At 41.8% G+C, this 25913-nt stretch overlaps 1 protein-coding gene across 1 annotated transcript in view; it reads left to right on the top strand.

Moving 5' to 3' along the window:
• The window catches only part of COCH (cochlin), a 44334-nt gene that overhangs the window by 8869 nt on the left and 9552 nt on the right, over positions 1-25913 (top strand). The window contains exons 4-8 of the mRNA XM_054971373.1: positions 230-386; positions 11491-11624; positions 14478-14540; positions 16359-16403; positions 16492-16639. Coding sequence (XP_054827348.1) covers positions 230-386; positions 11491-11624; positions 14478-14540; positions 16359-16403; positions 16492-16639 — 547 coding nt within the window. The remainder of the gene's footprint in view (positions 1-229; positions 387-11490; positions 11625-14477; positions 14541-16358; positions 16404-16491; positions 16640-25913) is intronic.

Below are 25913 nucleotides of genomic sequence, written 5' to 3'. Positions count from 1 at the left end.
GCTATCCAGTTCAGAACTGGGTTACAGTAAACTTGTATCATTCATTTTTTTTTGTTAATGTAGTGATTGCTGTACGTAAACCATTTTTTTTTCAAAACTAGGCAACACATTGTAATATGAAATATATTATTTATGCTTAATATATTAGTAGCAATAGACTGAACTACAGATAGAATACTGAGTTTTGGATGAGATTTATATATCATGTTATTTTTCTTTTTCTCTGTAGCCCCCACTCCCATTACATGCTATACAAGAGGGCTAGACATCAGAAGTGAGACAGCACGTGTCCTCTGTCCAGCAAACTGTCCTTTATGGCAGTACAATGTCATTGGAAATGTTGTTTATGCCTCCTTGTCTAGTGTCTGTGGAGCTGCTGTTCACAGGTAAGTCTGTTTATCAGTCAGTCAGTTAAATTAATGTAAATTACTCAGATATGAACTTGACTAAATAGCCCAGACAGTTCTTTTCTGGCAGAGCACAGATTGGTAAGAAGAAATCTTGAATTAAAAGCGTATTGACTGTGCATACAAGGCTCTTCACGGCCTCAGTCTGGCACACCTCAGTCTGGCACATCCTCTCTCCCTAGGTCCCTTCCTGGCAGCTTCACTCATCTGAACAGGGTCCCCTGTAGGTGCCACCCTTCACGTAGGCGAAATCAGCAGCTGCCCATATACATGCATTCTCTGTGGTTTCCCCTGTCCTATGGAATGGCCTGGCTGAGGAAGTCATAAGAGCCCCCACTCTTCTGGCCTTCCACAAACTATACAAAACTGATGTATTCAAAGGGGATTTTTACACAGATTGGAGGATTGTATTGTGGGGAGATGATCTCAAAGAAATGCTTCACTAATGAGTTAGGGACCATAGACTTCACCACTCTGTTGCCATACTTACTTGATTGTTTTAAGTATGTGCTCCTATATACTACCTGTTGCATTAATTATGGCCCCATTGAATAGTTCTATGTTGTCTAATGTCTGTCCTAGAATTGCTTATGCTCTGTTTCAGCATTTCTTCAACTTTGTATTGGATTTTTGCTAATATTATGTCTTTGTAAATATGCATTTATTTATTCTATGGCAAGAATAGATTTGGTCACATCATGAGAAGACAAGATTCTCAGGAAAAGTCAATAATGCTAGGAAAAGTGGCAGTAGGAAAAGAGGAAGACCTAAAACGAGATGGCTTGACTCAATAAAGGAAGCCACATCCCCTCCAGTTTGAAGGATCTGAGCAAGTCTGTTAATGATAGGATGTTTTGGAGGTCTTTCATTCGTAGGGTCGCCATAGGTCGGAGGCAACTTGACAGCACATAACACACACTTTCTGTGGCATTGTTTATTGAAATGTCATTGATATTGACTGTGCTAACCTCACTCTATGTAATCTGCTTTGAGTCTCAATGAGAAAGATGGATTATAAATAACATAAATAAATAAACAATTTGGTCCTCAAGGTGTAAACATAAATTCTGGGTGGGTTTGCCTCTGCACATAATTGCTTCCTATTTGGCAGTGGATTGACATCATTAGTAACAATATAGAAATAAACAGAATTTAAAAACATTCATATTCAACAAAAAGTTAAAATAATTTTTAAAAGATTTAAAATTTCTTAATCATTTACTCATTACTTGATGATTTCATTGTGTTTTCATTTTTGCAGGTTGTTGAATGTGAATGCTTTAATGAGTTTCTGCTGTATTCTGTGTTCACTGACAAAGATGAATTGGCCAAAATGTGTTTGATTGAAGCACGTATTTATGTTAGTAGGTCTTTTAATAAATGTTAGATTTAAAATGGTGTGGGTTAATTATGGTGAGACTGCAATTTGCATAATATATTTCTTGCCTGAGAAAATTTAGAGTTTGCCGTTTCTTTCTTTCTTTCTTTCTTTCTTTCTTTCTTTCTTTCTTTCTTTCTTTCTTTCTTTCTTTCTTTCTTTCTTTCTTTCTTTCTTTCTTTCTTTCTTTCTTTCTTTCTTTCTTTCTTTCTTTCTTTCTTTCTTTCTTTCTTTCTTTCTATATAGTTGATCTTTTACAGTTTTCCCCCTCACGTTCTGTTTCTTGTTTCTTTTTTTGGGTTAGTTGAGGATAACTCAGGGTTTCTTGTTCACTTTTACCAGTAACAATTTAGAAAGCTACATTTTCCCAAGTTGTTTAGAATTATTTGATGTTACCATTCTGATCCCTGGGTTTTTACTTCTCTTTTGAATATACCAGTGGATGTGTGTGATATTATCTGGCCTTTTACTGAAGGAGAGATTTTGGAATTGCCTTCTTATAAAATAATAATAATAATATATACCTTTTGTAGATAGGGTATGGTTTAATTTGCAGTAAGGTCTGCTGAAAATTGGATTTTAAAACTATTTGTTCAGATCCTGACCTGTAATTGGCCATAGTTTGGTAATGGATGGGTCTAATGAGAGCATTTGTTAAAATAATTTAGCATCTAGTTGGCTCTCTGAGTGTGTTTGAGCCTCCCCCCCTAGGACTGTACTGTGAATGTTCATTTTAACATTTAAAATGAAGCTTTGGGAATTATCTTTTCCTTACTTTTGAAATTTGCAGAATTGATACATAACAGTGCATATAACGGTGGCATTTAAAAAAATAAACCAAAAACCCACATTATTTTTTAAAAAAACATATAGTGAATTCGTTTGGATAATTTGAATTATGTACAGCAGGTTGATTTAACCTCTCACCTAGTTCTGTCAATAAACAGCAAGGAGGCAGTGACAAAATGCTGCAGCAATGCATGAAGGGATAGGTATACTAATGTCTTTATACCAAGCAACAAAACAATCAGTCTTCTGAGCTGCAGCACATAGAATACATTTAAGAATCAAGCAAACTTCCTAACATTTCCTCCATAGGAAGTTGTTCATGAGTATTCACTCACTATGACAGCTAATATAGGACTGTGAATATTAAATCATATTTGCTCTGAATAAGGTTCTGGACTGGCCCTTTATTTTCACTTTTTGTGGCATCTCAATTTAGCCAACCCAGCAGTGTTAAATGGATTTGCTTGGCTTTAGGCTTTCTGTTTCCTGTATCTAGATGGCATCATTCTATGGTATGTCATTTCCCGAAGGCCATATACTTGTGCACTCAGACATTGTTTATACAGAGAAAAGAAACAAAACAGTCATGCTGCCTTTATGTGGCCTGAAAACCACATTAAGAGACTATGTTTAAAGTGTTAGGAAGCCAATTCCCCTTTTGCACAATAGAGATAAATCATTTCTAATGATGCACATCTTACCCTATAAATTCCAAATATTTTATACTTTCCAAAAAGAGCTTGAATATTCACTACATCATCTTGCATTCTTTCCTAAGAATGTATAATGTTGGGCATATCACCAATAGAGGAACTGTGGTTTTGTTTTGATCAGGCATCTGATGAAGAGAACTTGATTCTCGAAAGCTTATGGTATAATAAAATTGGTTAGTCTTAAAGGTGCTACTGGACTCTTTGTGGTTTTGTTGTTCTTTAAAGTCACAAACTCTAAACTTTTTTTAAAAGAAAAAATTAAGATGATTGAGATTATCCGATTACATCTTAATTTTGGAAGGGGAGGTGAGCAGTGGGGGTTTGCTGAAATCTGTTAAGTCTTGCAAAAACCTTCATGTTTCTGTGCAACTTATTAACAACCATGGGAAGAAGGGTTGCCAGACCCCCACAGGGGGTGGGAGATCCCCTGCTTCTGCCTTCCACCCCCACCCCCACTTACCTGGCTGGCAGCAGGAGAAGGTGGGAAACGCGCCTCTGTGTCACGTACTTAGGTGGTGCAGTGCGCTCCTGCGCACTGCAATTGCCCAGATTGGGCCTGGATCAGGCCTGAATCGGGCCGCTGCAGAGCACAGCAGCACTCCCATGCTTCGCAATGGCCTGGATTGGGCCTGGATCAGCCCCCTGCAGAGCACAGGAGCACTCCCAGGGCAGCCTGCGCGATGACATCACATCCCGGAAGTGACATCATCACGCAGGCTGGGAGTGCGCATGCACAAAGAGGAGAAGGCAAGGTAGGTGCCAGGCCTCAAGCCTCCCACCTGGGGGGACTGGCAACCCTAATGGGAAGACAGGATGTTGAGACAATATATTGGGAGAGCCCATAGCTGATACAAAATTCAAGTGCCTGAACATTCATCATGTGGCTTCATTGGAATGGTGGGCATTTGACTGAATATATGCATATTTGGTAGACTTAGTTTGCAACACAGCCCAAACTTAGTGCACCATTTCAAAGCAGCCAAATGTTGATTGAGGAGTGGCATGGTAAATACAGAGTGAGAACTGGGCCTGTGAACTCTTTAACTAAGACCCCTTGCTAGGATCCACTCAACCCGAATCTACAATGCACTGGCCTTATATAACACCAGACATCCACAGGTCCAGTCATACACTGGAATTGTTTTTTTTGGTACTTTCATCTTAAAATAGCTTGCTGTTCCAAAATCCATTAAGTTTAAAATCAGTTTACAGTTTTGGCCTATGGAAAGGGAAAGTGACAAAATACCCATGAAGCTATATCTTGTATATACCTACTCAGTAGGTATCTGTGTTGATATTTTTTAAAAACTCCTTACAGTTAATCAAAAGGTGAAGCAAGATAGAAATGTCAAGTGAGGGAGACAGAGAAAAGAACTTCATTCACAAGAAAAACACTAGTAGGAAAGGGGAGATGGAAGGGGAGTATTGTTGTTTTATTCTCTTGCTTTCTTTGCAAGTGAATTCAGGAATTAGTAATTTCATTTTTGGCATTCCAGTGGTTAAGTTCAGAGAAGTCCATTGTACTTAAGCTTATAATATCATGTCACAACTAATGAATTTTTAACTTTTGGGATCCCTGCTTTGGTAGACCCAAGAGATCTATATTTTGCTTTCTATGTAATGCACATGTGGTTTTCCCATCTATATTCACAGAGGGCAAAGCATCATGGTGTGCCATTTGGATTGCAGAAGAGAAATTGTTTTCCTTTGGATTTCTGGAATAAGTAATATATGTTCCACTTATAAGAGCATAGCTGAAACTCTTGTCTCCTTTATTTTTATCATCACAGTGGAACATAGTCTCTGTAGTTAATGACAAATAGAAATTTTCCTTTACTTTGACATGTTTTTTCCTGCTTTTGCATGGCAACTGAAAGGGACATTGTTTTGGCACAATTTTATCCTCCCTGGATGGTTGTGCTGAGCTGATCGTTACATCATTCAAGAGAATAGGGACTTGGCACTATTTGATCTGTGCACAAGTGGTTTGTGTATATAGAGAGGAGGGCTGTATGTTTTGAAGTGAAAATTCTTTCAGTAATTCCAGAGATTTTGAAGCCAATGAAAATTCTTTCTTACTAGAAATCCTAAATTATAAGCAAAAGAAGTTATTTGTACATACACATGTGTGATAAATATTAAAGATTTTTTTCCTTGTACTGCTATGTCTAATCATGGGCCTTTCATCACATGTTAATAGATAATCTGATCCGAAAAGGAAATTATACTAAGTACGTACTTCACCTTACAGTGACCAAAGCTTTGAGCATTGTCCAAGCAAAACAACCCCCTATTAAGAACCATTGATTTGTATATATCTGGCCATAGTTTTGGCAGTAACTTTATTCTCTTTATACTGAAGAGGTCTGTGTAAATGCAACTTGAAATACTGGCACTTTACAGAGTGAGCCATTGTGATGTAATTGTTGGAGTGTCAGATTAGGACCTGGGAGCCCCAGGTTCAAATTCCTGCTGTGCCACCAAGCTTACTGGCTGGCCTTGAGACTGTTTCTCTTAGCCTAACCTGCAAGGATAAAATGGGAAAATGAGAAGCAAATATGCCATCCTGAACTCTTTGAGGAAGAATGAGATTTTTAAAATGTACTAGATACATGTTCCTCAAACTTTTTCTGTTTGGCCCCTTTTAATTCTGCCTTCTGGTTCTCTAGCCCAGCACCAACCATCCACTCCACAGCTGAGCAGTGATCCTTGCATGGAGCTACATGAGTACAGTGTGCGGTTGCACACATAAATCCATGGGCCCAGACACAACTCCAACACAGGCAGCAGAAGAGGAAGGCAACAGGGTGTCTCTGGCTCCCTCCTAAAACCCTGCAGTGGGAAACAGCCAGACAACAAACAGCAGCTTTTTGGGAGCTGCGTCCTTCCCAAATCATGTTGGCATGGTAGAGGATTGAGGGTAAGGACAAAGCAGGTTCCTCTGCAGGAGGAAGTTCAGTCCACTGGGTCCTGGCACTGACCCAGATACCCCCCAAAATGCTAGCACCTGCCCAGTCTCTGGGGCTCTGCTCCTGACATCTTATCAGATCCATGTGGTCTTCCACCACCATGTCTCACCTGAGCACTTAATTTGTGTTTATTTCAAGAGTTGGCAATCTTATTTAATCTAAGCCTAACTAAAGTATCATGGCCTATTAAGAAAGTGGAAATTTTGCCATGCAACCTCCTTTTCCTAGCAAGAAATATTCCCAGCACGGTCTAGCCAGGTGGCTAAAACAGGTACGCGGTTACCTCTTTGGGAAGCAAGGGGCATGGTGGCCTTGATGGAGGGGATCAGGACCCTCCTCTGTGGTTTCTCCAGCCTGGCAGGTACACTCATATAAATGGGCCAGAAATATTTGTGAAGCATTTGTGAAGCATTTGTGAAGCATGGTGGACAGTCCACCATCAGATACTAATCCAATAAAAGATAACCGGAACAACTCGACCTTCTAATAATACAGAGAATTGAATGCCTTTGATATTTTAGTCTCTTCTGTTAACTGAAGAGAAGGTAATAATAGCATATCACAATAGTTTAAAGCATTAATCTTCAACTGAATTTTGACTTGAAGTTAGTTGCACAAGTGTCAAGATAGCCATGATTTATGTTGGTTTTTAAAAGGTCTGTTTAAGATAGGGGAAATAGGGGAGAGACAGAGAGAGGAGGAGAAGGAAAGGAGAATCACGTGAGGAAAAATATTAAAAGCTGGACTCAGATGGGTATTAAAGGTGTGTTCCAGATCCAAAAAGTTGAAGACTGACAGACTAAATATTCTTTATGGCTTTCCTGCAAAGCTTTACTTCCAGTGATCTATTCTGTAGAAGTTGGCATATAATATAATTATTAAATCATAAAAAATAGTACTATTATTAGCAGTGTGGTGTGGCATAAAGAAAATGGATTGACATCTCCAAGCTGTCCCTGTCAGAAAAGTAGGGCAGTAGCAGGAAATGTGGTAACCATTAGGTAACTGGCAAAGTGAAAGGAGTGCTGGAAAACTATTGGGGTAATTTAAAGCAATGTTGATATGGCAGCTGGCAAAAAGCCAAGGCCACAAAAACTGAAAATGACAAGGTGAATAGCAAAGCACTGTTGCATGGGGGAAATTATTTTCTTTCCTTTGAGGCAAATCCAAAATCTCTTCCAAAAGGGCTCTCTGCCCATGGTGACTTCTGCCATTGTTGCAGTGCTGTGGCAACCAAAATAATAGAGGATGGGGTGAGTTCTCATCAGATAATATTGAATCTACTCAACGTTCATTCTTTGTGCTTATTTTTTAAAATCATACTCTGCTTTTTTGCCTATTGGCTCAAAGAGTAGCTAATACCATCATGTAAAAACTAATACTCTAAGAATGAATAGTAATCAATAATGTCTAAATAAGGCCTAGCCCATAACCAGAAAACCCAAAATTAACCTCAAATGCCTGTTGGAAAAGATTGTAATTGTCCCGTTACTTTTGTTTTACTGGACTGCTATCTGGAACCAACTTCTGGAAGGGGAAGTAATTTGAAAGTCAGGGCTTGAAGAAGTCCCTTTCTCATCCCCTCTTATTTGCCTCTAACTTACACTCTGCTGCTCAGTCTTAACATATTCATTCCTTGTGTTGGTTTTTGTTTATTTGTTTGTTTGTTTTAGTGGGCTGGGTCTTTTTATTAATTAAAAAAATGTTTTTTGTACTTTCTTGGGAAGTGTCTCAAGTATGCAGAGTCTCCTGCCTTGTCTGTTGGTGGCCTGGTTTAGCTGCTTTTATGGTTGGAACGGCCAGCCACTTCCCTATTAGATACAGAGAAAGTTCTCTGTAATACGTAATGGTGTGAGTACATAGCAATAGAGAAGTATGGAAAATTATAGGAAATTAGAGAACATCCTAGAAGAGTGACCACCTGAGTGTGTGCACCAGCAAAAATGCTCTTTCCAGACATTATAATGAACTAGACGTGATGAACGCTGAACTGAGGTGAAATTCAGCAGCCCCTTGTTGAGTTGTCCACTCCCTTCCTGTATCCTAACATCATATGCTCTATCTTTGCCCTACTCCCACGCCACACCTTCATCTGCTGCCAGTGGAAGCAAGGAAAAGCAAACATGGTGAGGTCAGGATTTACTAGAGGGAAAACAATTCCACACATGTATCATAGAGGGGGAAAATTCCACACAGGGCCATTGGCCAGTGGTTTGTTACAGACCAATTTATATTGTGAGAGACTAATTTATGGTGTGTTATTTTCTTAGCTAAAGATCTTTTTACATTAGCTTAATGAAATGAACATAAAAATAGAGAGTAAATATATGCATTTATTTATTTATTTTGGGAAATGTTTGTTTGTTTAATTTGGAAAATGTTTATGTTGCCTCTCTGGGGAGCCTCCTTGAGGCAGCTTACAAAATGGCTGAAATACAGTGGATAAAAAATTAACAAGATCAGAATGAAAGATGATAATAACAACACAGCTTTAAACTGTTAGATCCAGATGTGCTGCTCTACCATGTAACAACAATCAAGTAACAGAATGACAAAGAGACTGGGCAATTTGGACTGTCTCCCTCCTATTGCAGGCCCCCATTTTGCTTTGATGTGTTCTTGAGGATCCTCTGACCCCGGAGCAGAATTTCAGGGGATTCGGTGGGTTGTAGCAGGAGGGGGGGCAGCACCTGTTCCACTTGCTAGCAGAGTGCTTGAGCAGCAGTGAAGACAGTGAATGGATTGAGGGTAATAGAAGATTTCTTTATGGAGCTAACAGACTGAATAGAATAAATAAATCTAGCTGTCTTGCTGGCCTAGAAGAAAAAGCTTAAGAAATAGCATTCTGCAGACAGATAAAAAGTCCTTTTTGAAAGAAGGTATTCCCCCCTGCAGTCCTGCCTAGCAAGAGCTTGCTGCTTCTTGCAGGATTTTCTCTTCTTGTGTACACAAGACATTGCTTGCTCCACCACCACTCATTTTGCTCCATTTGCAGTACTTCCAGCTAAATGGTTAGATTAACAGTATGATCCTAAGCAGAGTTACCCCAGCCTAAGCCCACTGATTTTAATGGTCTAAGACTGAAGTAACTATGTTTAGGATTGCACTGTAAAAGTACTGCAGGTGATGCAAAGTGAGTGTAATCCTTGCCAAACTTTATCAGTATTGTTATCCTTTTAATGCAGTTGGAGAGCTGAGGGTGATTGATTTGTGCATGTAAGTCGATGGACTCAGGACAGAAAGCAGGGGCTTTCTGATTCTTGGATTACCTTGCATTCATGTTGCCTCAAAATAACACAGTTGTAGAAACTGAACTCACATAACTGCAGTGTTAGGCATGGATACAAATACATTTGCTTGGATCCTAGTTCATCATTCCCCTCATGCTTCTCTCTGGCAGCCACAGAGGATTTCCTCCATTGTGGCACTCATTTCTTTTTCTGCCAGCTTCCATGTTTCTCAAGGAGTCTTCACACACAACAACAACAACAACAACGTTCTATTTATACAACTTAATGCCAGCTCAGAGTGGTTTATAAAGTATGTTATGATTATCCCCACATCAATCACCCTGTGAGGTGGGTGGGGCTGAGAGAGCTCCAAAGAGCTGTGACTGACCCACCCAGCCAGCTTCAAGTGGAGAAGTGGGCAATCAAACCCGGTTCTCCAGATTAGAGTCCCACACTCTAAACCACTACACCGAATTTCCATGGCTAGCACATGGAAGTGCTAGCAGTAGAGGAAGCAAGCAAGTGGAGGAAAGCCAGAGAGAAGCGTGAAGGGAACAATAGCACAGGTTCATCTAACTAATAATTTAGTTGCTGCTGGACCATTAGGGAGAAGCAGCAGTGTTTAAATGACCCAAAAGGCTCTTGGCTATCAAAACACCTTTGCTTTAGCAAAAATTGTATTTCTCTGAAATATTACATAAGGGAGAGAAGTGTCGTATATAAATAAAACCCTTGTTTTTTCTTTCTACTGTGGGACTGTTATCCATTCCATTTATGTTTTTCTCTGTCTGGAACTGCTTCAAGGGAATCCAATTAATTTTAGTTCTTTCTATCTACAGGACATAAATAACTGGAAGGACTCCCTTTGACCTTAATATGTGTTATTTTATTATAACATACCAAATAGTTGCAAATTATTACTTGGGAAAGATGAATGATGTGTACTCAAAATTGTTTATTACTATTCCACAAAGAAAATCTGGTTGATTTACAGATATATAAAACAGAAGATCTTTATTACCTGTTTTTGACAGAAAAGTAAGAAGGCATCTAAATTAGCATTACAAAATGGAACTTCTTTGGTAACATCTGCTATACTACTCTTTAGTTGTAATACACTGTAATAGCTTAATGTGATACATCAGTTGTGCTTCTTTGGATTGATACAGCTTAGGATCCTTAGCTTTATAGTTAAATAGCCTGCACACATACTCAGCTCAGTTCTGTGTTGCACAACAGCTTCTTGGCGCCATCACCAAATCTCTACTTGCAAAAGGATTCGTTGCTGCCTCAGCAGCATTAATGAATGTCATGGTCTATTTATGACTGCGGCACACTGTCTCCAATATGCTAATGTCCCAGTTCAGACCAGGAGTTCTACGACATTTAATGATGCAGTGATTCAAAAGATTAATTTGTGCTATCAAATTAAAATAACTACAAACATCAAAGGCAGTCAACTGATGAGACAATCATGCACTCAGAGTAATTATAATGAAACTATAAAGGCAGTGATACTCTCTCAGAGGTTCCTTGACATGCTTTTCTGAGAACACTGTTCCCTAACATGGCACCTCCCCATGTTTTCAGAAAGTGGATAAGGTCCTTGCCTGGGGGGCTTGTGCTTGACAAGTGGTTCCCACCTTGAAACAGCTGCTGCTAGAAGAACAAGTAAGCTGCAAGGTTCCCTGAGATGCAGGCGTCATGCCAGGGAGAGAAGTAAATATGATTGATGGTTGATGGCAATTGCACATATGGCTGTCCATAAGCTGTGGAGTTAGTATAGTTGCTTCTAAATCAATCTTTAGAACACATTGCATGCTTCAGAATGGGCAAATCCATTGTATGTATCCCAAAGTCATATAACTGGTGAGCCAGTCAAACTGAGTTCAGTGAGACTGACTCCTGAATAAAAATGCATTTACTTACAATGACCTGAAGTACTTGTCTAAAAACATTAACAATAATGACAATAACAAATAATAATAACTTTTTTTGCCCCAGAGGTGTGATTACTAGTTCAGGTGGACCTGTAATGATGCAAAAGTTAGCAGGACAAGAGAGCTATTCTGGAATATATGCCAATGGAATCCAGTCTCAAGGGCTCGGTAGATGGACATCGTCATTCTCAGTTGCCAGTAAGTGAATGAGAAAGATTTACTGTGTTACCCAATGATTTTGGACTTTTCAGTGTAGGAAGAGCTAAGGCTGGCTAACACTGATTTTTGTCATGGTTTCAAAGTATGCTATTATAAAACAGCATTTCAGACAAATTTAACACATGACCTAAGTGTTAATCCAATTAAGCTATATCGTTTCAGAAGTTTTTTTTATTCAGGAGTCTCCTTTATTCCTAGACTAAGGTTAAAAGGCATACAGGTGAATATGTTAAATAACTATGCAATTTTTTTTGTATAAGCAATCCAAACCTCTAATCATAATATCATAATTCATAATCTGCTAAAGTAGTTAGAGCTTCTCTCCATGTTGTATGTACTGCAAAGACTGCAGTATTTGCCTTTCAGACATAAATGCAGCTCATACTCTTAAAAACAGATCTCTGGGAGGGAAATATATACATATTATTCCTGAACATTTTTTTTACACATGGTGTTGGATCCAGTGATGCTTTTACTCAAGGACTGTGGATCTTACCCCTCTCTCCAGAAGTCCCTGGGACCTCTAGGAAGTTTATTCCCAGGGTCACAGGACCCACATAGAAATAATAGCCATGTGAGGCATTGAGTTGCAGTGAGGAAGGGGGCAAAATTGCTCCCTTCAGTGGAGATCACCCCCTTTCTCCTCCTCACTATAGCACACTGGCCTGCATGGCTTAGTCCACATACATCCCATAATCATGAGAGTCAGTTTTTTCGAGGGCTGGAAATTGCTGCTGGAAGCAGGAGAAAGCTGGGAAGATCTGAGACTGTATCAGCACCTTCTACTTACATATCACTGGATCTGACTCATTGTGTAGACAATAATAAAAATTGTAGTTCATAAACCATAGAATGCTACAGAGCTTCATAAATTTATTAATTAAACAATTAGTTCTTGATCCTTACTTTGAGGCACTGAATACTGTGCAGTCTGAATGATCCCTCTCAAGCTCAGATATTTCGTTTTGTAAAATATTTATTTATTTAACCACTTTACCCTGCTTTTCTCCCTGATGGGGGACTCAAATAGCTTACAAAAATACCAAAATACAATTTAAATAAGCAAAGTACTGATTAAGAAAATGAACAAACAGGGTACAGATTTTTTTTTTTCTTTAAGGAATGTTTTCAAGACATTTCTTTGGGAATATATTCCAGAAGAAATTCAGGAAAAAATGTCTTCGTACATTAATCAAAAGAAAAACAATAAATCCCTTAATGTAGCCTGGTGAGAGCTAAATATGCATCGCAAGGGATGGAACATTGACAAAAGCTACTGTTCTAAAAAATGAAAAGGCAGGGAGTGGGAGGATGAATCAGCTTGGCCAAGACGTTGCGAAGTTAGAGAAAACTGGAGGGGGGGGTGCACTTTGGAGGATGAGGTGGGGTTTCCAAATGGTTATCTCCTCACAGGTCCGCAGCTTATACAGATGTAATATTCTCACCTGATAGCCTTAACTTATAGTATAGATCATAGATTTATTGTTACGGTCCAAGACGAGCAAACAGTACAATAAAAGTATTGAATAATTAGTAAAAAGCAATACAATTATAATATAGAATACCATCTAAAATTGTACATAAGAGTTTAAAATTCTAAGATCTAAAAGTTAATATTAAGATCAAATATCAAATGACTCTCTCTGTGCTTCTTTGTCTCTTCCCTAATTCGGTAAGCCAGCCAACCAAATTTGGTGACCATCCTAGTCAACTTTTGATTACCACCTGCAAGCACAATTGACAGAAGTATCATTCTGCTGCAACCAGGATAGAAATTGACAATAGGCAATACCAGAGTTTCCCTAATATTTTGGCATAGGCTGCATTCAAAAATAACATGTTCTAACATTTCATCAGCTCCCATCCCGCACATGAAGCCTTTCTTCAAAGATCTATTAAATCTGGCCTCCAATATAGCTGAAGGTAGGGCATTATACCTTAAGAGTAAAAATTATCCTATGGTTACCATTATCTAAAAATTTAATACAAGGTTTTAAAGTTATCTTATTAAGTGTACTAACTTATAGTATATAAACTTTGATTTATGCTTTTACTACTTTAAAAAAAATGTGTTAAGAGTTTTTCAAACAAGACAAAGGCAAAAATCAGCACAGACAAAAAATCCATATTGAATAATTAATAATTAATTTATTGGAAAGAGAGGCATACAAACAAATAAATAATGGTGTTAAAATATTTCTGAATAAATCATACAAAGTACAATGCTAAAAATATAACCATAATCTAGATTTAAAACAAGGTTTTAAAAAAGCACCTGATAACTCGTAACAGTACCTACCCCAAAGGGAATTCAGTTTTGAAACAGAGCAAGATCCAGACTTTCATTAACCTAAAACAAGAATATTAACCATTTTTCAATGAATTTGTCAGATAGTAACTTGTCATGCATCATAAAGGAAAGTTGATTTCTCCACCAGTGCTAGATCCCAGACTGTGTTTTTAAATTCTGTTTAACCTCTTTAGCTTTTTGTGATAGACATCATCTTTATGTAAGATATATTACCTTCTTGAGAGTTCTCTACATCCTAAGGATTTTTAGAACTTTCGCCATGATTTTTGTTAGCTATTTTGCAGCTTAACAATGATAATGTGATAATGAAGAAATGAGCTCTGAAAAGTTTAATGTAATAATTTTAATCCTGTATCCTCTTTGTCAGTCACTTGTTTACCTATATAATCTGCTTAAATAGCCTGTGCTCCATGAATGGCATTAATTAACTAATGGTCCATTCAACAGAATATATATCTTTAAATGTAAAATCATTTGACAGTAAAATAACAAAATGGATTTCTTTTTCAATATGGTAACAGGAGCAAATAGTAAAGCACTTGAAGCGGCTGCACGGCCAGTTTCAACAGCACGCCCATCCACAGGTAAGGTATTTCATTTATTCAAAACCCAATATTTTAAATAAGAAGCTACTCTACTTTATTTTGTCATTATTATATAGAATGTATTCTATATGGTAGTACTCATACATAGAATATCTGTTTATATATAACTTTACTGCTGTCATTCCTATACCTCTTTCTCTCACCTCCCCACTCTGTCTGTGCTGTCTAGCATATACTTTTCTTGTATCACCCCAAGTTTTAAAAATTTCATATGGGGAGTTTCCATATGGCTTATCTGCCTCAAGTTCAATGCTTTGGGGAAGCAGGTGCTGCACCAGCAACAGGGAAATCACAAAAGCCCATTCCTGTATGAAAAAATACCATGATGTGGCACAATAGATTTGCTGTTCAAAAACAGGCTGGTCACAACAAATCCAAGACAGAGAGAAGATGAGGCAGATTCCAACAAGATAGAGGCTTAATGGTCATGGTCACAGGAGGTGGCAGTGTCCCACATGCCCTCTTCTGGACTCCTCTCTCCTCTGATAACTCTTTCTGCACCTCCCCTCACAGTTGCCAGTGCCTCTTCATTCCCAGCCTAGACAACATACAAAGCCAGGCATGCCTTACAGGGCTTCCCAAACCTTTGCAAAATTCATTTCTCTTGCAAGAATTCAGCTACTATTTTGGTTGTCCTGTGGCCAAAGTCTCACAAAAGGAAGAACTCTTTCAAGAATTTCAGAAGCTTGTAGGGCATGCTCAGCTTTTGAAAAGGCTGTGAAGAGTAAGAAAACAAGGATTACCTGCCCTGTACAATGGGAGCCAGTGGGTATAGTTGGGGAAGATGCCCTCAGGCAATGTGATCAATTGAGCCATCGCTTCTTACATCTCAGTCTTGGTTCCAAGGCATGGTCTGAAGTCACATGACATGGGATCCAGACTGAAGCAAAGCAGGTCTGCCTCTGGTCAGTGTCTGGATGGGAAACCTCCTGGGAACCCTAACCCTATGCCACCTTGAGTTACATAATGGGAAAAGGTGCAATAATAAATCAATCATAATAAATCAACCATATGAATGTATGTCAAAAGTAAATATTTTTATTTTATAACTTTTTTTCTGTTTACACTGCACCATTCTCCCCAAGTGGGACCCAAAGCAGATTACTTCATTTTCCTTCATTTTGCCCTCACAACAACCCTGGAAGGTAGGTTACGGTGAGAATGGCCCAAGGCTACCCAGCAAGCTTCCATGGCAAGGTGTGGATTTGAACTTGGATCTCCCAGACCCTAGTCCAACACTAACCACTACACAAGACTGTCTCTCTAGAATTCATTTCAAGTAAAAGTATATAGGATGGTAGCCTTAGCTATAGACTTATTTTCTCACTGTCATTCAATTACTAATTGCAAGAGTATTTCTTTATTTGCTTCACTTGTGCTTCTCTTTTCTTGTAGAGACTCAAGGTAGACTAAGAAATTCTAGAAATATAATAAAAACAATACTATAAAAGAGTAAAAACTAATGATTAATACAATTAAGCAATCTAGAACATTTCTCCAGCATTAAAAAGTTAAGGTATAGACAGCCTAGATGGTATGGAGCATTGGATTTGAACCAGGAAAACCTTGGTTCATATCTCCACTAAGTCACAAAGGTAACCATAGTCCAGTCTCATTCAGCTTCATGTGGCTATTGTGAGGATAGAATGGGGAGAGCACCATGTGTGCCACTGAGATTGTAGGAGGAGGGGCAAGATACAAATCTAATCTAGCACTTAATGACTTCTGCAGTTAGCTTTACATCATGCAGCATTATTCTTCAAGTAAATAATGTGTGATGTTTTCTTCTTTTTTTAGGTAAACGGCCTAAGAAGCCTCTTGAGAAAAAATCTGGGAACCAAGGTAGGAGACTGCACAGTTATGCCAAGCAAAACAAATCCCAAATGTTCATTTACCCTTAAGTTAATCTAATTATCTTGGGTATTCACAGACTGTAAAGCGGATATTGCTTTTCTGATTGATGGAAGCTACAATATTGGGCAGCGTAGATTTAATTTGCAGAAGAACTTTGTTGGGAAACTAGCGGTGATGCTGGGAGTTGGATCTGAAGGACCACATGTGGGAGTTGTACAAGCCAGGTACCAGAAATATGTCCTATTTGGCACATCCCTCCTTCTTGGGTGCTAGCGCTTACACTGTTGTGCTTAGGGTGCAATGCAAGTAATAAAGGTAGGATGATTGTAGTCAACATATTCAAGGGCTTTTAAATGTTATTATAATTTACATCACATTTAGTGCCTAAGAGTGCCCTACCTATTAAAGATTGAATGAAATCCCGGCAGTACAATAGAAATATATTATCAAGTAACTGCAAATAAAGAATGTAAAAACTGCTACTGTGACCTTAGTGTAACATCCTGCATCTTTAAAATGCATTGATGGTAGGATAGTTATCCACTATCCAGAGCTAGCCAGAAGCATAGCATCTCAGAACATGGCTGCAGTGCTCTTGGTTTGTGAACATTATCAGATCTCTTGTCTCTATATTTGTTTCAGTGGTGACAATGGGAAAGGTAGAGGCAGGATTACAGAGGGGCGACTTGCAATTGAACATTAGGTTGGCTGTAGCAGACGAGGACAGAAAATTATAGTAGTTAGAGAAAACAGGTAGTTGTGCACATTACTGAATCCCTGCATCCTGATCATGACATATTCTGCTAGGTCTTCTTTTCTGGCCCTTCCTAGACATTGGTCACATCAAATGCTGCACATACGTAGATGTCATGTTTACTTCTATGACAGACAATGCAGTTGCAGATTAGACAAAACCTGAAGTAAACAGGCAGAAACAATTCTGTATTCCACTTTAGGAAGCAGTTACCCGGCTATACTAATGGAGCAAACTTTGGCCATCTACCACCACATGCTCCAGCAGATGACTGTTTCAAAGCGGTGATTGCCCTAGGTTTTAAGATGACACTTAGAGGGTGTAGTCATTATTGATACATCCGTTATTGAAACTGACAATTCCAAAGACTTTCCAAAGAAAATAACTTTTCCAAAAAAGAAATCTATGACCTGTGGATTGGTATAATAGTTTGAAATGGAATGCAGCACTGCAGATCAACTCTGCTAGTTCTAAACACATACTTCAGTTTATTAGGGATCTTCATTAACATCCCTACATCTGGTCTTGTGTGATGGCAGATTTCCAGTGGCATTCATTTCTGGGGTAAAGGAAAAGGGGCTATAAATCTTGTTTTCCCCTGTAAGTCGAAACATCTGTGAGAATCAAAGTGGCGATTTTCTTTCTGCCATCTCTTTCCAAAAATGTTTTTACTAAGTAATGACTTCTGCTGTGTTCAGTACCTGTCAACAAAACCATGATAGTTACTGTATGAATGAAGTGTGAAAATGAGCGCTTGAAAAAAAAACATGAACAAAAGTGTCCAAAACATCTGGAAGAATTTAAACTGCCTGTTACTATCCTGATGATGAGTTATCCCATAAAAGTTTAGAAGAGAAAACAATTATCCTAAACATACTTTTTGACCTCATTCACAGCACAAACTTTTCATCCAAGGGAATGGGTGTCTTTTTATCTTCCCAAACTGGAGCAGTTTTTCTGAAAACTTTTGCAGAGCCAAAACAAGTATTTGTGTTGAAGGGCCAACCATGGTAGAAAAATATATACAAGAGATTAAGGCAGGGTAGAGAACTGAAAATAGCACTGCCTGAGTTAAATTGCTTTTCTGACTTAGGGCCAAGGGATATGGTCATTTTGCTTGCGGTTGGTGGTAAAATGAAAAAGAAGAGACCTTAACAGGTATATAGACACAGTTTATTGAAATGAGCTCATGATGAGAGTTAACCATTATCTACAGAATGGCACTTCCACTGGTGCAGGAAGGGAGGGTGATGTTTGCCAATTCCGTCTCCCACTGCAGATCCCCACAGTGTCCACCACTCTTTTTTGAGGGTCTCTGATCCATAACTGAGCATACAATATGATGCTTTGTTTAATACCTTTATTTAATTTTTATTTTATTCTTATGATGACCTGAAATTGATGTTCTGATGTGCCCCAGGAAAAGTGTTTACATCTGAAACATACTGAGCTCAAAGGCTAAGAAAACATTATATGCGAAGAACCCTGGCTTTTAAAACAAGAGTAAGGGAGAGAGAGAATGCTTCCTTGCCTGCTGTTTCTCCATTCCAAATTACTCACATATTTCCAGTATGGTACTAGACACGTTTATAAGGGGGAAAGTGCATTTGCAATCAGTAGGGGTGAAAGAATGGCTTGGGGAGATAATCTGGCATTGATAAACATATAGGGAAAGGATGGACTGTGAAACTTTCCCTGAACCTTTTCTGCTCTGTATTTCTTCTACAAACATACTACCCCCCCCTGCCATGGCACTCCCGCCATGGTGCAGTCCCGTGCCCTTCAGTTGGCCCATTTTGGGCCGAATCAGGCATGCAGAGGGGCACTTCAGCCCTTCGGCGAGTGCAGGAGTGCAAGCCAGGCTGCCCTTTGACCTGCGTCACTTCCTGGAAGTGACATCATCACGCAGGTCAGGTGCGCACATGCAAGAAGGGATGGCGCTCGCTGTGGAGGGTGAGTGCCAGGTTCCCAGTCGCCCGCTGGGGGACTTAAGGGATCTAGCAACTCTCTCTCTCTCTCTCTCTCTCTCTCTCTCTCTCTCTCTCTCTCTCTCTCTGTGGTTTCCATTTTTCTTGAACCATAGGTACTCACAGTTTATAGAGAAATCTGATAGTTTGTCACAAACCAAAATTATAGTTTTACACACCACTGTTCAGACCAGTTTGTGAGAGTTTGCCTGCAAAATGGTTGCTTCTTTTGATAGCTAAACTGTTTCTCAGAATTTGAAAGCTACCTCAAGCAGAATTCAGGAGAAGTGGCATAAAATTCCCTTCATAAATAAATAACACTTATTTATTATTTATTTAAATATCTGTACCCTGGAATTTTATGTTTATGCTGTATTTTATGGTTGCTAACAATGTTTTTAAATTGTTTTAAATTTCTGATATAAATCCGCTCTGAGCCTGTTCTCAGGGAGAGCAGACTATTAAATTAATTTAATAAAATAAAAATAAAATAAAATTTCTCTTGGCTCAAGATAGCTTATGGGTAATAATTAAAACATTACAGATTAAAGTCAAATAAAACAACTCCCACCCCCCTTCAAAGATGCCTGCTGTTCATTACCTCATGAAAAGCCCTGGCAAACAAACAAGTCTTACAGCATCTCCTGAAGAACTCCAGCACAGGTGTTCTCCTCACCTTCCCAAGAAGCCCATTCTATAGAGTGGGAGCCACAATGGAAAAAGTCTAGGCTATGGCTGATGCAATTAATCTTTCATGGGCCGAGAGAGAAATAAGCATGGGAGTGAAGCACATAGCAACTCTCAATAAAACAAGAACACAAGCTGTAGAATGGGAAGCAAATATCAAAGAGGTTCAGCATTTTGGCTTGGAGTCCATTGCCTTCACAACTAGAGATGGGCACGAACCGCATTACGAACTTCAGAAACCCATGAAAATGGCGATCGCGCGATCGCGATCCGGCGGTTCGTGATTGTCCAAGGCCAACAAACCTGCGTTCGGAAGAGGCCTGGTTTGGTGCATTTGGCCACGGTTCAGGAAACCAGACAGTCAGGTGCCAGCAATCAATTCCCCTGGCAATGGAGCCGGGGGAATGCCTGAACCCTGTCTGTGCTCCTTCTGTCGCCCTGGAAACCCGAATGGAAGCCCAGCTTACCTTGATTGGCAGGTCTTCCTTCCAACCACGGAGCTGCAAAGCGATTACAAGTTGGGAGAAGACACCCAGGGGAGGGAGGGGGAAGGGGATGTCCTGTAGCCACGGGCACTCCAATTTCATCCCTGCAAACCCTGATAGGCAGCTCTGACGGCCAAACACAGAAGTCCTGCGTTGCTCAGTGGGACCTGTGCTTATAAATAGCCATGGGCTCCCAGGCTGGGTTTCACTTTCAGCAAGCAGTGGAGTGGGACGGAGCTCTTGCTTGCCACTTGCTAGCCTTTGGGGAGAGAGACTGAGAGTATAATTCAGCTTGGATTTGGGGGATAGGGGTCTATCTCCTCTGGTTCCAGGGCTGCTGCCTGGCTCTGGGGCCAAGCTCAGTGGGCACCTCGGCTGAGGGCTCACATTGATTATTTATCAGTGCCTGATCGGGTCAGGTCTGTGGGAGTGGTAGGCTAGGGCTCTAGTCGCTCCCTCCTTCTTGTGCGAGGGCTGCTGCCAGGCCCTGGGGCCAAGCTCAGTGGGTACCTTGGCTGAGGGCTCACATTAGTGCCTGATCTGTTCAGGTCTGCGGGCGTGGTGGGCTAGGGCTCTAGTCCCTCACTCCCTCTGGTGCCAGGGCTGCTACCAGGCCCGGGGGCCAAGCTCAGTGGGCACCTTGGCTGAGGGCTCACATTGATTATTATTAATCAGTGCCTGATAAGGTCAGGTCTGGGGGAGTGGTGGGCTAGGGCTCTAGCCTCAGCCTCTGGATCCAGGACTGCTGCCAGGCCCTGGGGCCAAGCTCAGTGGGCACCGCAGCGGAGGGCACAAAGAGTCAGCTCCTTTCCTGTCCTCCTTAATTCCAGTTTGATGGCACAATGAGTCTTCCTGTTGTGTTGACCGCCAAGGGTGGTTGTGAGGTGAAGTGCGATGTCAGTCCTCCTGGTTCAGTTGTGGAAAGCAGTATTGGGTGTGGTTCGGGGGCCGCAGAGAGTCCTCCCACTCCCCCAATTCACATGTGTGGGCTGTGGAGGAGGCCAAAGAGGTCTTTCCGCAGGGGGGAAAGAATCTCTCTCAACATTTTGATGAGGGGTGGGTGGGTGGGTGATGGATCCCTGGAGGAATGATATGTGTGTTATGAAAGATCCCTCCCATCCCCATCCCAAACTCTCGGTGGTGTCCTCGCCTGCAGTCCACTCCTCACCCCGTCGTCCGTGTCCAGTCTCACTGCGCAGCCTGTAACTGTTCTCCTCCTTCCCCTGGGATAGTTAGTGGTCGACATTACAACACCTCCGTATGGAGGTACTTTTGGGCCCTTCCTGATGACCCCCCTGTGGTGCAGTGCCGTGCCTGTGATGTCCTGGTGTGCAGGGGTAAAAACCCGAAGCACCTGTCTTCAACGGCCCTGACTCGGCACCTGAAGAGGCACCACCTGAGCCTGTCTCCCTCCTCACCCAGTGAAACATCCATTGTGGGGAGAAGGGGGGCGAACAGCTCTTCTGAGGGGGGTCAGTGGGAGGGTCACTTTGCCCTGAAGGTGATGCTGGTGGGAGCAGAGTGCTCCGGCAGGCCGTGGAGGTTGTCCCCTTGGGGTCTGGGACAGTGCTGCTTAGAACCTCGAGGCTGATGGCTCAGGAGGCAGCTGCTGCTGCACTGTTCCTCAGTGGGACCCTCGGGTGAGGACCCATGGTAGCTGGGGGATCAGGCCTCGGTCCAAATGACATGTCCTCTCCCTCCCACACCGGGAATACCAGCGTGCCCCTCTTTGGCCTGGCGGTTGCGGGGGGATCTTCCCACTTACCCCCCACATGACAGATCCTCTCTCTCCCATCCTTTCCGGCAAGGCAGGAAGGTGGATGATGCTGATGGCAGCCTCCTTTGGGCACTTGCGCAGCAGCTCAGGAACTGTTTCACATATAGTTTAGCTGCACGGTGCCCCCATCCATCGCAAACGCAGAGCCCTCTGAGCAGGGGGGAATGGGTCGCTCGACTGATGTCCTTCCTGCAAAGGCAGGAAGGTGGCCAGTGTCAGCTGCTGCTGCTGCTGTCACGTTCCCACCTCCCCCTCTCAGGATCCACTCTGACCCATCCCAACAATATCTCCAGTCCTGCCCATCCCCTGCTTTCCGCAAAGGCAAGACAGCGGATCAGGTCAGCCCCTGCTTCACGAGGGACTATACTGTTACTGCTCCCTCCTTGGTTACACAGCTCGGTTGCAATCATGCAGCCAATTGTAATGTATAGGGATACAGTCGGTTGACAACGTGGCAGCTCCCCTGTCAACAGGACTGACGGGACCCCTTTCAGCTTGGTGGGAATGTGTCCTGCAACTCCTGTCCTTTCCGTCAAGGCAGGAAGGTGGGTACTGTCAGCTGCCACCGCATTACTCCTCAGTGGGACCCTCAGTTGAGGACCTGTGGCTGCTGGGGGATCTTCCCCCTCCCCCTATTCATGTTGGACAGAACAAGACAGAGAGACAGATAGAAAGATGTATTGAAAAACAAAAACAAATCCATTGGAAAAAGATAGACACACAAGCCTACATATGGATGGTGATAGAGAAAGGAATGTAGAAAACAATATAGTTATAGAAAGAGAAAAAAAGACAGCTAGAAATGGAAAGAAATAATAAAGGACAGATATATACGTAGAAAGAGATAGATTCAGATAAATAGTGATGGAATCACATAGGAAGAGACAGAGAGAGATAGAAAGTTGCAAAAAGACAGTGAGAGAGAGAAACAGAGAAACAGAACGGGGCACACAGATATCAACCGTTCTAGAGGTAGAAATAGAATGCGAATGCATCAAGGAGATATAGAATCGAACAGAACACGCCACATCCATGGAGAAAAGGATTGAAAATCAAAAATAGAGAAAGAGACAAACAGTACAGAATGTATCAGTATAACGAAAAAGACACTAGAATGTATGCACAAACATTAGAGAATGTATGTTAACAGTTAGAGAATGGTATATGGTTGGAGAACTGTATGTAGAGACAGCTAGAGATTCCCAGCCTCTACGCGCTGGGAATTCCAGCGTGCTCCTCTTTGGCCTAGCGGTTGCAGTGGGAACTTCCCACTTACCCCCACATGACAGGTCCTCTCCCTCCCATCCTTTCCGGCAAGGCAGGAAGGTGGGTACTGTTGGCTGCCGCTGCCGAACTGTTCCTCAGTGTGACCCTCGGGTGAGGACCCACGGTGGCTGGGGGATCAGGCCCCCGTCCGAATGTCATGTCCTCTCCCACCCACTCCGTGAATACCAGCGCACTCCACTTTGGACTGGCGGTTGCAGGGGGATCTTCCCACTTACCCCCCACATGACAGGTCCTCTCTCTCCCATCCTTTCCAGCAAGGCAGGAAGGTGGGTATTGTTGGCTGCCGCCGTCGCACTGTTCCTCAGTGGGACCCTCGGGTGAGGACCCACAGTTGCTGAGGGATCTTCCCCCTCCCCCTCCTCATGATGACATGTCCTCTCTCTCCCATCCTTTCCTGCAAGGCAGGAAGGTGGGTACTGTTGGCTGCTGTCGAAATTTTCCTTAGTGGGACCCCATGGTGAGGACCCGCAGTTGCTGGGGGATCAGACCCCCATCCAAACGTCATGTCCTCTCTCACCCACGTGGGGAATACCAGCGTGCTCCTCTTTGGCCTGGCTGGTGGGCATGTGGAGGGTGCCGCTGGTGAGCGGCCAGACCCCCCGCCCCCTGAGGGGAGGCGGCTCGCCGCTGCCTCCTCGTGCCTGCCAAGCCCAGCAGCCTCCATCATCACCCACGTTCCTGCCCTCACTTGGAATACCAGCGCGCTCCTCTTTGGCCTAGCGGGCGGGCACATGGGGGGTGCTGCTGGCGAGTGGCCAGACCCCCTGCCGCCTGAGGGGAGGCATCTCGACGCCACCTCCCCGTGCCCGCCAGGCCCGGCGGCCACTGTCAGCACCCACCTTCTGTACACTGGTCCAACATCAACCGGTGGTTCTAATTGTATCGAGTGGGAGTTTCCTGGGGGCCTTGGATTGGAGAGGGTATAACTCCAAGATCCCTTTTGCAATCTTGTCCAAACTTGGGTGATGGCTGTAGGAGAGCCTGCAAAAGACTCCCCGGGAATATGGGCTCTCTAAGTGCCACGGGAGCCATTCCGCGCCCTACGAACCACGAACCGGTTCGGCAACGGAAAATGTTCATTGCGGTTCGCGACCTCGGGATCGTCGTTGGCACTGAACCGCGAACCGCTGGTTCATTAAATTTTTTTGGTTTGTGCCCATGTCTATTCACAACTCCCAGTGGTTAAAACAACAATTTGATCCATCACTCTGTGTATCGACATTGTGAGCTGCCTTTAAGATGGCATAAATCCTAACAGTTCCCAGAGTCTCTGATACCCAAGAATCAATACAGATTTTACAGCAAAACTTCTACCTCTAAGGCTCACACAGCATTTATTCTACTGGCACAAATCATGCACACAAAGAATGTGGCAAGTGGGAGTAATGGGAAAAGAAAGCAGCTGTTTAGTGTATAGCTTTGAGTCACCAACGGATTTCATGGGCATGAAATGCTAAAAGGGAAGGGAAGGATTTTTTCCTCCACAGACCCTGGACAGAAAATCTTAAAAGATTAAGATTGTAAATGTAATGTCTACCCTGCCATATCTGGCAGAATCAAATAAGATACTGGGCAGTGATTCCCAGAATCATTGGTACTTGCATAATGTTTCCTCTAGGACAATGGGAGCTTGCTCCCCAGTCTGCAGCAAAGTACTGTTTGCTAATTTGTAGCAGAAGACTCCTAAAAACATAAGAACTTACATTCATTCTAGATGTATCTTAAAATTTTATAAAGTAGGAAACTAGAATACATGGGCCCCATTCTCTTGGGGGTTAAAAAGGATTCTGAGGCCCTTTCTGTACACAAGGTTAAATCCAGCATTTATAATAATAATATTAATAACAACATTCAATTTATGTACTGCCCTTCAGGGCAACTCAACACTCACTCAGAGCGGTTTACAAAGTATATTTTTATTACAAAGTATGTTATAAGTAGTCACTCCAATCAGTGTTAATTCTGCTTGGCCTTCCTGCCTTCTTCATTGTGCAGCACGGATTTGATTTGGTGTTTGAGGAAGCATCAGTGTAGTGCTGGGCTTTCCAGGCTTTGTGATCCATGTCACTTTTTGTTTTGCTTTCTTACTTTGCCGTATGTGTTGTACAGTTGCAATGTTGCAACAACAGGTGCCCGGCATTCCTTTCCCCTACCAAGTTCCACTATTGGCTGATTGGACAGGATTTTGGCACCAAACAATGAAGCTCTACTATTAGATGTATCTAGTCATGTGATCGTGGTGGTGGTGGGGCAATCTATCGAGCAGCTCTCCACTGCTGCAGCATCCGCCATTTTGTTAACCCTCACAAAATGGAACCTGGAAAATACTTTGAACTGGAAAAATACTAAATAAAATGAAATCTTCAACCAAAGATGCACAAATGTGGAGTCAGTGCAGTCAGTAAGCAAATGTATTTTTATCGCGTAGGCCAGTCGCAACACAGCAGCATTGCAGCCCTTTTTAAAAAAATGCTTCAGCATTGTGACACTTAAAAGAGTAATAAAAAATTAAAAGGGGCGCACAACTTCTTCCAACGCTTG

Source organism: Eublepharis macularius, chromosome 2, assembly GCF_028583425.1.
Source record: "Eublepharis macularius isolate TG4126 chromosome 2, MPM_Emac_v1.0, whole genome shotgun sequence".
Lineage (NCBI taxonomy): Eukaryota > Metazoa > Chordata > Lepidosauria > Squamata > Eublepharidae > Eublepharis > Eublepharis macularius.
This window is presented reverse-complemented; position numbering and strand designations above follow the sequence as displayed.